Source organism: Leptidea sinapis, chromosome 28, assembly GCF_905404315.1.
Source record: "Leptidea sinapis chromosome 28, ilLepSina1.1, whole genome shotgun sequence".
NCBI classification, from domain to species: domain Eukaryota; kingdom Metazoa; phylum Arthropoda; class Insecta; order Lepidoptera; family Pieridae; genus Leptidea; species Leptidea sinapis.
This window is the reverse complement of record NC_066292.1, coordinates 1,834,422-1,845,854: the sequence shown is the minus strand read 5'-3', so window position 1 is coordinate 1,845,854 and position 11,433 is coordinate 1,834,422. Positions and strand designations below refer to the sequence as shown.

The 11,433-nt window shown below is 45.5% G+C and overlaps 1 protein-coding gene across 1 annotated transcript in view; it reads left to right on the top strand.

Annotated features, from left to right (window-relative positions):
* The window catches only part of LOC126973077 (probable phospholipid-transporting ATPase IM), a 144,373-nt gene extending 133,651 nt beyond the window's left edge, over positions 1-10,722 (top strand). Inside the window, exon 24 of the mRNA XM_050820205.1 lies at positions 10,613-10,722. Coding sequence (XP_050676162.1) covers positions 10,613-10,651 — 39 coding nt within the window. The 3' untranslated portion in view covers positions 10,652-10,722. The remainder of the gene's footprint in view (positions 1-10,612) is intronic.
* Positions 10,723-11,433: the final 711 nt, after the last annotated feature.

Below are 11,433 nucleotides of genomic sequence, written 5' to 3'. Positions count from 1 at the left end.
GCAAAAACACAAAGTTATGTATCACCCATCACTGTTTTTTTTAAACAAACACTTCTATTTACAAAGTCACATAAACAAATTGTAAACATATAATCTACGTATCATACACCAATTATATTGAATTTACTTTCTAGTCTGCATATTCATTCGAAATATTTTATATCGTTAATTAATAATGAATATTAAATTAATAGTACTTGAAGATAGTTTATTATCATATTATTTTAACTGATGTTAACAAGTACTGAGTGCTAAACAATACATGGTGAGGGACCGCGGTAGACTTAACTCGCCATCTCACTCGCACTCATCGATATGCATACTGCCTCACGCTCTCCTACAGCTACCCTACATGCTTGTCTGGCAAGGGGTTGAATTATCAAAAGTGTCTGGCTAATGAGGAAACATCATCTACTTATTACCCAAGTATTATATATGAAAATCAGCTTTTATACTATGACGTAAGTAAAATTATAATTTGATGAACATTAATGGTGTCTGGCAAGGGGGTTCCCACGATGTTAAGTCTGGCAATGAATAACATGATTTTAATAATATTCTGAAGGTAATACCGATTTTTTTTTTTTTTTGAGACGAGGAAATACGGTTACGTATTTCCTCGTCTGTTCCGGGGCGTAATATGTCGGACTCGAGCGTCCGCGTAAGCGGACACCCCATACCGACTAAAACCTCCTCTGTGCTGTTAGCAGCCCTGGCTTTCACAGCGAAGTAGGACGTGGGCCGTGGAGGCCGCAAAGACTACGCAACAACAGTCGCGGGGCGTCTCCTAAGGAGACTCGAACCTCAGACCGGCTGTGTGCTTGTGGGAAGGAGAGAGAATGAAAATAAAGATAAAATGAAGATGAAAGATGAAAAGGTGATAAGAACACACTCGCCGGCGAGTGTGGTGATGTTTTGTGTAATGTATGTAAGTGTGTATGTATGTGTTTAGGATTGTATGTATGTACGTAGTGTAAATGTTTGTGTGCATGTATGTTTGTGTTTGTGTCTGTTTGTGGAGTGTGTTTGTGATTGTGTAAGTGGTGTATGTCAGTCCGTCAGTCAGTCCGTGTGTGAGTGAGTGTAGTGAAGCGATTACAGGACGAGGACTAACGTCTCGACGGGTATCAAAACAATGTGTGATGTATCTAGGGTGCGGGCCGCTGGCCATCGTCAGAGCGACGAGTGCCAGTGGTTTGCGGTAGTTGACCGCGCCTACGCCTGCGAAGGCGGTGTGTGCGTGTCTGTGTCGGTGTTTGTGTGGGTGTCGCGTTCGCGATGGTGATGTCGTCATCCGGGTCTACCGTTACGTGTCTGGGACGTCTTATTGGGTTGAGACTATGGTGAAGGGGGGTGTATCCGCATGCCTTCCTAACCAAGATGTTGGGATGGTTAGGCGCCTTGTCAAAGAAGCGTCGCGAGATCTCTTTAAAGTGTTGAGCTATCGTCGGAAGCTCTAGGTCGCGGTGAAGGTCAACGTTTCGGATGAACCACGGGTCTCCGGTTGCCAAGCGCGTGAATTTATTTTGAACTACTTGCAAACACAAGTAGCTCGGTCGGGTGTGCACAAAAACGACGCTTGCGTATGACAGTATGGGCCGTACGATGGTTTTGTACAGCGTCACTTTGTGTTTGAGCGGAAGTTTGCTTCGCCCACACACAAGTGGATAAAGGCGACTGAGGACAAATCGGGCTCTATTGCATACCGTATCAATATGTTTCTTGAAGTTCATATTGCTGTTGAACGTGACTCCTAAGTATTTGTAATCCTTCACCCACGGTATGGGTGTTTCATACAATTTAATGACGTCGGTCGGTCGTTTTTTAGCGCGGATGCTATTCGCGTTACCGAAGAGTACCGCTGCACTCTTGGTGGGGTTCACTTCAATCCGCCATTTTCTGAACCAGTTGCCTAGTTCATCGACGGCGGCTTGAAGCACTTTAATGTTCCTGCTCAAGGTTGAGCGGTTCAATAGAGCGGAGCCAAAGTAGAGTGCCGTATCGTCAGCGTACTGAGCGAGCTGGACACTCGGAAACTTGGGAATGTCGCTCGTGAAGAGCGAGAAAAGAGTGGGAGAGAGGACCGAACCCTGTGGCACGCCAGACCTGATGGGTCTGGGTGAGGATAGGGTGCCCTCTACTCGATATCGGAAGGAGCGATCAGTAAGGTAGGCTCGTATGATGCGCACGAGCCTGTCTGGCACTTCCAGTTGATACAGCTTGAATACTAAGCCGTTGTGCCATACCTTGTCGAATGCCTTCGCGACATCGAAAAACACGGCTGCCGTGGTAGCGTGAAGTTGACGCCGTACGAGAATGTACTCGGTGAGTCGGTGAGCCTGCTGGGGACACGAGTGAGCGGTTCTGAATCCGAACTGTATGTCGGGTATCAGGTTGAGCTCCGCGATGTAATGATTAAGACGCGCGAGAATTAATCTTTCGTAAAGTTTCCCAATCGAGTTAATTAAGCTAATAGGCCTATAGCTACTCGGGTTAGCTTTAGGTTTATTGGGTTTTGGGATACCGATAACAATGGAATCCTTCCATTGTTCGGGGAACGCGCTGTTAGACAATAGAATATTAAAAATGGTAACCAATAAAGTAATAAGAGCCGAGGGTAGGATTTTAAGAACCCTATTGTTTATAGTGTCGGGCCCCGGGGCCTTCTTGGAGTTAAGCTCCTTAATGTTTAGCTTCACCTCTTCGTAAGAGGTGGGTTTTATTATGTCGCCTGAAGGGCTCAGAGCGGAGCGACGTTCAACTTCACGATCAACTTCGTCAACGTGTGTAGGGTCGGCTGCTGCATTTGGAGAGCACTGACTCTCGGCGAGGCATTCAGCCTTCTCATCGTCATTGAGCGCCGGCTGCAGTCCCGGGTCTGTCCAAAGGAAGTATGACAGTGGGCGGCTCCTGTTTGAACGCGCGAGGCAGCTTCCAGAAAGCCACATGTGATGGCTTAAGGTTGCCGAGCAAGCGGTCCCAACGTTCGCCTCGGAGTTCCGCGATACGTTCCCGTACCACCCGCTGTAGGTAGCGGAGGTGGCGCCTATTCTCGACCGACGGATACCTATCGTAAAGTCTAGTGGCTCTGTGCTTCTGTGTGAGTAAGTTCCTGACCTCTGGAGGCCGGTTTAGGCGATGCGGTTGCATCGTCGGAACCTGCCTGGAACAGGCCTTGATCCTATTCTGTATATGTGACGTCACATGAGAGATGGCACTGTGAGCCGTGTCGACCGAGTCGATGACGTCCGGTATAAGGTCAAGGTCGTCGGACTTGAAAGACTCGAGATCCTTTTCCAGCCGTTGCCAGTCGATCACTGTTTTCGTCGGTGGTTGAAAGTTAACCGGTGGGCCTAGATTTAGGACGACGGGCCGGTGGTCTGACGCTAATTCGTGAAAAACCTCGATTGAATTTACAATCAGCATTACGTTTTTAAGTAACGCAACGTCTAGAATGTCGGGTCGGTGCGCGACGTTATCCGGATAATGTGTTGGTTCGTCGGGTGCTATTACTGAAAAGTTCAGCGTGTCTGTCAGCGAATCTAATAAGATTCCGTTTCTATTTGTGGCTCTACTGTTCCAGCTGGAGTGTTTGGCGTTAAGATCACCGCCCACTATGACTGTGGCCCCGTGGCCGAGTAATGCTTCTATATCTGTGTATAATACTTGTTTGTTGGGCGGAAGATAAGCTGAAATAACAGTGATCGGCTGGTGATTCGCCATACTGACCCGGATGGCAGAGGCCTCGATGTTAGTGAGGAGCGGATGATCTATAGGTATACAGTGTAGAGACCTTTTAAAATAAATGAGGGTGCCGCCCATACGGGTGGTGCGATCATTCCTGACTAAGTTTTAATTAGCGATACGCAGATCGCGTATACGTGGTTTTAGAAATGTCTCTTGCACTAAGAATAGGTCTAATTGATGTTCGTGAGCGAACTCCTTCACTAAGTCTAGTTGAGGCTTAAGGCCTTGGGCGTTAAAATACGCTATACGGAGCGTATGTGGTTTAACCCGTCCGCTTACGTAATTAGGCATCGCGAATGTTTTTATACTTTCGCCCTATATCGGTGAGGGCACGGAATATTTTGCCGTTGTCTGCTATAACTTGCAGGAGCGTCGGCGGGTCGTCCCGGACAGCCTCGAGCCTGCTGGCCAGGGCTATGATTTCATCTATGTCGAACAGCTCTGACAGTTCGAACATGAAGGCAAAGGTGCTGCCGCCTTGGTTACCTGTTGCCGCGGACGCGGGGGCCGGTGGCCTCGGTCGCGGGAACGACGTCGCCGGGCGGGACGCTAGCGGTGGCCGGAGGGGCGCGGGGGCCGCGAGAGTGGCCTCTGTGGCAGCGTTGGCAGCCGGAGGAGACCTCGCCCAGGCGTTTACCTTCGGAGGCGGCGCAGGTTTGAAGGTCGGAGTGAACTCCACCTTCTCTGCTCTGCCTTGCGGCTGGCGGCGCCCTGGGTGACGCTTGTGTTTGGGTGCCTTGGGACACCCGCGATAGCTCGCGGGGTGCCCCTTCTCCCCGCACAAGACGCAGGCCGGGGGCTCCGCGCATTGCGCTGGTCGAGGGCACTCCGGCGTGCCGTGTTTGCCGAGGCACTTCACACACCTCGGGGTGTGTTCGCAGTTGCGTGCCGAGTGCCCGTATAACTGGCATCTGTGACACTGACCAGGCCCCCCGCGGTTGCGAGGAGCTTCGGCCCGGATGCCCTGAAGGGAGCAAACCGATTTTATGTTAAAAATTTCCTTTCCCTCTTGCGTGAGGTCGAGGACGACGAGAACCATGTTAAATGGTTGTTTGTTGGTGGTTCCGCGCATACGGTGCACCTCGTGTGCAGGGTAACCCTGCTCTTTGAGGTCCGACAGAATGTCGGCCTCGTCTAACTCTCTGGGGACGTTCCTAATAACGACCCTCAGACGCTTCTCCTCAGGCAGAGCGTACGTGTGGAAACCCACACTCAGCTCTCTAAGAAGGGATGTCAAGGCGCGGTGGTCCGCTACCTCTCTGGTCTCTAATTTGAAGAAATTGGTACGCCCTCGCCTGGAAGGAGAGCGTCTTCGGGGTCCTATTTTTGATAACCAACCAGCGGCCTCGGTCTCCTATAAAAATAGGAGGCGGGCGCTTGGTCGGAGGCGGTACGCGGGCTTTAGCGGGCGCGGGCGCGGGAGTGGAGATAGTCGTGGCCGCAGCTTTCTTGGCGGGCGTGCCATCGACAGAAGGCGATTCGCGACCGCGCTTCTTTTTACGGCTCACGGTGGTAAAGCCATCCGTGTCCGACGCGACACTCTTCGCTCTCGACGGTAGAGCGGTTTCCGGCTGGGCCGGTGAAGCGCTGGAAGCCTGAGGGGCTTCCGTGCGGTCAGGAGTGACTGCAGGGACCTTAGGGGTCGCCTGCGCGTCAAAGTAAGCTTGAAGGACAGGCGGGCGGGCTGATCGGGTGATCACCTTTCTCGGTTTGACCGAGGCCACGGAACTAACATCGGAGATGTTGCCTAATTCCATTTCGGATTCCCCGTCGGAACCCGAAACGTCAGACGACGAGTTATAGTTTTTGGATTTCGCTTTGATAGCGGCATCCACTGTCTTATTTATTGTCTCAGTCATTAGCGGAGCGATCTTCTCCGTAAGGAACCTATCCTGTAGAGCGCTGAAAAAGCCCTCGTCGGCAACCATTGGTGAAGCCATGGTTGTAATATTTAGCTAACTTGAGCGGGTGACAACCCCCGCTGCCCGAGTCAGGCAGAGTCCCCCTCTGCCTGACTCGATATAATAATTAAGTGGACAACTATAGTTAAGTTGTACACTTGTACATTAATAAAATACTATTAATAATAATGAAATATACAAAAATTAAAAGAAATTAATAATAGTAATTAAGCCTAAGACTTAGCTTTACTGGATGTAGACTGGCTGGGCCGGAACCCCGATGCACGCTGTGCAGGCCCCCGCGGAGAAGACACACAAGGCACGAACTGCAACTCACAAACACACACGATTAGCGTGCAGAATCGCGAAACACAGCACAGATGCTAACTAACACGATCGTAAAACCGGGTAATTAACACTGATAATAACTAAGCTACGTTCCGCGAAGGAACGTAACAGGTGCGAGACTCAAAGAGTCCCGAACAATAGCGCGCGATAACAATAGCTAGCCCAGGTGGCCTGAGCAGATAGTGCGATAACCCAGGTAATAAAAATATTCGAAGGAGGACAGATAACGCGGCACGTGTGCTCGTGTTTCCTGCCTGAATCGAACAGGCTTGAAATGGTTTCAAGAATGCTTGTAAACGAGGCTGCTCTACGTGAAGAACATTTAGAACTGATAAGAAATTGGCGCCGCTTGCGCAATCAATTTTATATTAGTGAAATACCCGACTTAGAGTTTGTAGGAAACTGAAATAAATTATAGCCTGCTTTGTTTGAAATTAGTTATATTTAAGCGGTGGTATCGATATTACCGAATTGACATTGGATGAACTCTAATCTGAAAGAAGCAGGCGGGTCTATAGGTCTATAATTATTATTAGGATCACTTACACTGCCAGATTTAAAAAGTGGACTAATTTTGCTATATTTTAGTAAATCAGGAAAAACACCCTCATCAATACAGCTGTTATAAATTTAGGCGAAGTCAGGAGCAATAATTTCAATTACTGATTTAACAATATGAACTGAGACACCCCATAAGTCACTGGCTCTTTTGACTTTAAGTAAGTTAAATACCTTAATACTATAAGAGGGAGTTATATGAAAAAAAAAAAAATTTACATTCTGGTACACTTTTCTTCATTATGGCAACAGAGAAGGTCGTTGAGGAATTCAATTCCTTTGTTGTGGAGAGTGGAATATCAGTAAAAAATAATTCAAAAGCGTTGGCTACTTAAGTGTCTTCGTTTAAAAGTTTGTCTTTTATTTGTAATTTGTGATTATTATTTACTCGACTTGCCCGTCCTGTTTATTATATCATTATTAATAACTTCCCATATAGTTTTTATTCTATTTGTGCTATTTTGTACTTTCGAACATAGAAATTTGGATTTAGCTAAGAGACAGTCGGTTCTAAACTGCTTTGAGTACTGTTTAACATATTCCTTAAATGTATCGCTTCTGTTGAATTGTTTTTCTCTATATAACCCATACATTGTTTTCCTCCGTATATGTACCTAAGTCAGGTGTTGCCCATTCGCTGAACGTTAAAAAATTCGAGACCCTTATTGATCTAGGTGTAAATATTTCTTTAAAAAGATCGATAAAAGAATCAAAAAATAAATTATACTTTTCGTTTGAACTCAGGTTGTTCGATAAAAACGGAAGTTTATGTAATAAAGATTCTTGCATCAATTTTAACCTATTTTTAGTTATGGGTATCATTTTTATGTTTCCATTAATTTTTTACTCATACTATGTTCGAATGTTATTAGCCGTGCTAAATGATCTGAGTCAAGTTTATGGAAAACCTGTTTTGTTTTTGGAATTATATTTGTAAAAATGTCGATACAAGTTGCGCTAGAAGCTGTCATCCTAGTAGGCTCCATAAATAAATGTTTAAGATTGAAAAAGGTGTATTATGTTTTGGCTCATTGCGCACTTTTCCAAAATATTAACATTGAAATCCCCACACACAATTATTTTTTTATTCAAACGAGTTAATTTCGCTAATACAACTTCCATATTTGTAACAAATGTTTCAAAGTTCGATACGGGTGGTCTATATACACATACTACAACTAGATGCTTCAATTCTTCTGCGGATATCTCCATTGTTTTTTCAATTGAAAGCCCAACAATATCTTTGCGATTTTTAAAAGTTAAATCTTTTTTCATTATTATGAATGAACCACCATGCATAGAGTTTAATCTACTGAAGGAACTTCCTATTATATGGTTACTAAAATTAAACATATTGAGTTCCTCAGCTTTCAGCCAGTGTTCAGAAACACATAAGATGTGAATATTTTGACAATTCAAGAAGAAATCAATTTCTAAATTCTTACCTCTAATAGACTGAATATTCTGGTGAACTAAATTAATAATTAATTTTGCGGCAGTAACTTGTTCAACAGATTTTACAATACACTTCTTAGAACTATTACAATCAATATGTCGTAACACGGAACGCCTACGCCATCTGTCGGCGTTCGATGGAGTCAACGTTCCCCCCGGCCGAGAGGAGCGCACTACACTTCTTGTGCAGCGGCCGGCCAGAGCGGTTGAACTTGAACCATCGCGCGTTCTATATATCCTATAGTTGTGTTTATGTAAATTGATTCTACATTATAATTTGATTCTGTGAATGTTTGTTTCATTGCACTGACATTACCCATCGACGCCCACTGCTAGAAGTCTAGGACTATAGACCCTGGTAATGACGGTGACCCTCTTCCGCCGTTATCAGAAGTGGGATCAATGTTGGTGCAAAATGAGAAAAATAACGAAGCGTATTTGTATTTGGCGTGCCATGTTCGAACAACAAAACCAAAACATGCGAGCGCTGATCGAAGCCCTGCAAGCGCTGAAACCTGTCTTCCGTAACAATCTACCCACAGTCGTCCCTGACAAGCAAGATACGGATGCAAGATCGTGGTGCGCAACAGCTGAATTGTGTTTCTCCGAAAATCCACCAAGTGGCGATCAACTCGTGCTAGCCGTCAGCAAGGCGCTCAAAGGTGAAGCATCAACGTGGCTGTCTCAAATTGCATACGAAGGAATGACGTGGACCGAATTCAAGGTACTTTTCACCGAGAGATTTATTTCGACGGAAACATTGGCAGGTACCCTCATTAAATTAAATAAACAAAAACCAAGTGAAAAAGAATCGCTACCAGCATATGCAAGTCGATTACGTAATAGCCTCTTTGACGAATCGTTGGAAGTATGTTAACAAAGAAGAAATCGGGGTAGCTACTGTACTGGCAATTTGACCCGAGACTTCAGCGTTTGGCGTTTACTGCCTACATTGTTTCGCGAGCAAAATTACAAGAAGAATTAAACGCATTCTCGCAATTAAAACGCAAGATAAATACCAGCGGCGGCTCATCGAATGCACTCGATTTTAAACGAGCGAAGCTGACCACTCTGAAGTGCTTCAATTGTTGAAAACCGGCCATAAGCGAGCAGAATGTAGAAGCAACACGATCGACATAAAAGGACGAATTATAACATCAAAAACGTCAAGCCCAGTGATGCAGCAGCCTACACCAAGGCCTTTGGTGTGCTTCAAATGTGGGTGATTATTGATGAATCTCTTTTTGTTGAGGGTTTATTACAATAAGATAATCGGAGAAGAATAAAATGATCCATTGATTCTTCTGCAGTATACCAAGTGATATACCGGAAGGGACAGTCTTACTGAAGAAAACTCCTACGTAAGCAAATAGCACTCACTGTCTACGTCCTCTACCTACCCCAAAACTTGTTTTTGTAGTTTGATAGTTCAGCTACCTATATACGCACTTGTTTTTTATTACATTCACTGGAACAACGCTTTTTTTACATCATTTCCTAAAATATACTACCTCGATCATCCCGAAACAGACAGCATCAATAGGTATTTCGTCATTACTGTACGTTAATCTATGTCGGCACTCGAAACTCAAGTCACGTTGCGGCATTCGGATTGGCAACGATCGGCGATGTCATGGCGTCATATTTATTTTGTTAGAGAATTAATGAAATCAAATAAAATCTTATAATTCATGATTTCTTAACTTATGTAAATCTATGATTTCTTTTTACTTTCGTAATTACTGCATCTTCCCATAACACAAGACGGCATTTTAATGGTGTACCTATATGAAATTGTAAGCAATTCAGTCAACAACAAACGCGTGCGTACTGTTTTCGTATCAAGAGAGCGACTACGACCAAAGGAGCCAATTGACTCCATTTTGGCGGTTGATTTTCGGCACGCTAGTGACATATCTACCTCTTTTGCGCCTGATGCGTAAGAGAACGCCATGCCGGAATTCACCTCCGGTAGTTAGTCGAATGTGCGGTGGTGATCCACACCTTGGTCATCCACATTGAACGTTGAACGCGCACAGGGAACTCAGCTGTCTCTTTCGCGTCATCAGTCATCGTCTATGCAGTGGCGGAATGGCAGGCTAGCAGAAATTTGTTTGGACAGCCATGGCCAGAGGCTATTATGCACGAGTTCCCGAGGAAAAGCGTGCAAGTATCTCGCCAATGCTACCTATGCGCGCCTCTGCGATCTATTATGGTATGCGTTATTCAGCATGTAGCCCATGTCTAGTAACGAGAAAGGGCCGAGGAAAGGAAGCGAGGTAGGCCCACAAGGAGATGGGTTGACGAAGTAAATAACACAGCAGGTAATACCTACATGGTCAAGAATGGCTAGTGACAGAAAGTCTGTTGGAGGAGGCCTTTGTCCAAAGAGGCACACAGACTGTTGTCGAGGCAGAAGATTAGTTGAAGCTATTATTTTTATTATTGATATTGATTCAGCATTTTACCCATCCTGTCTGCGATGTTTTGGTGTCCAGGACATATTATTTTGGTAGTCAAGGTTGTGCTGGACGAGACTTACGCCGTGGCTTTCGCTTAGTGAAGTGGGTGTTTTATTCGTTTATGTCCCGTGTGGTTGACAGGTGGTGCAGGAAGCGATGGATGCAGCCAAGGCTGACTGAGCACGCCGCGGGTAGCGGACCGCATCTGCGTGCCGAGCGAGAACAGAGTGCCAAGGGACTCGTATTAGGTCTAAACTGGTGTTGAATAAATAAAACATTTTCATGATAATTAATCATTTTATTTGGAAATGTATTAATGATTGAAGAGTATAGGCGTTACGCATCAGCTAGTCATAGAACATTACCTGAAACAAATATGATATAGGAATTTATCTTAGTTTAGTAACAGTAGAAGAATATATTATTCAAACAAAACATATACACAATTCTACGACTACATAAAATTAAAACTATCATTACGTGGAAGCGTACCAAGAATACTGGCAGCATTACCGCGTTGGATAGCAAGGCTGATCCGTTGACCGAAATAGCTGCCAGCGCTTGGGCTTCCAGTAGCCTTATTGAGGCGCGAAGATAGTATTTTGAACATTCTCCGCGCCTCTGGGCCCCACGGGCCAAGTGTCTCGACACCAAACGGCACAAAGATGTATGACTCACTGAGACCAACATATTTGCAACGCTTGCTGTCTTCGGCAGTCGAAGCAGCATCCCCAGCACCAACTGACGTAACTTGGACATGAGAAGGAGCCAGAGTGTCGACGCAAGTAGCGTCCCACACCAGCGCCCTTCCCCGTGCCCAAGGCACCAGCGTCATTCCATCAGGACGCTTGCCCTCGCGGCGGGTAATACCATTTGGCTCTAAAACAGCTGGTATATTAAGAGCGGCAAATGCCCTGCGGATGACTTCATTAGAACAAATTACAAAATATTTGTGTCGAGTG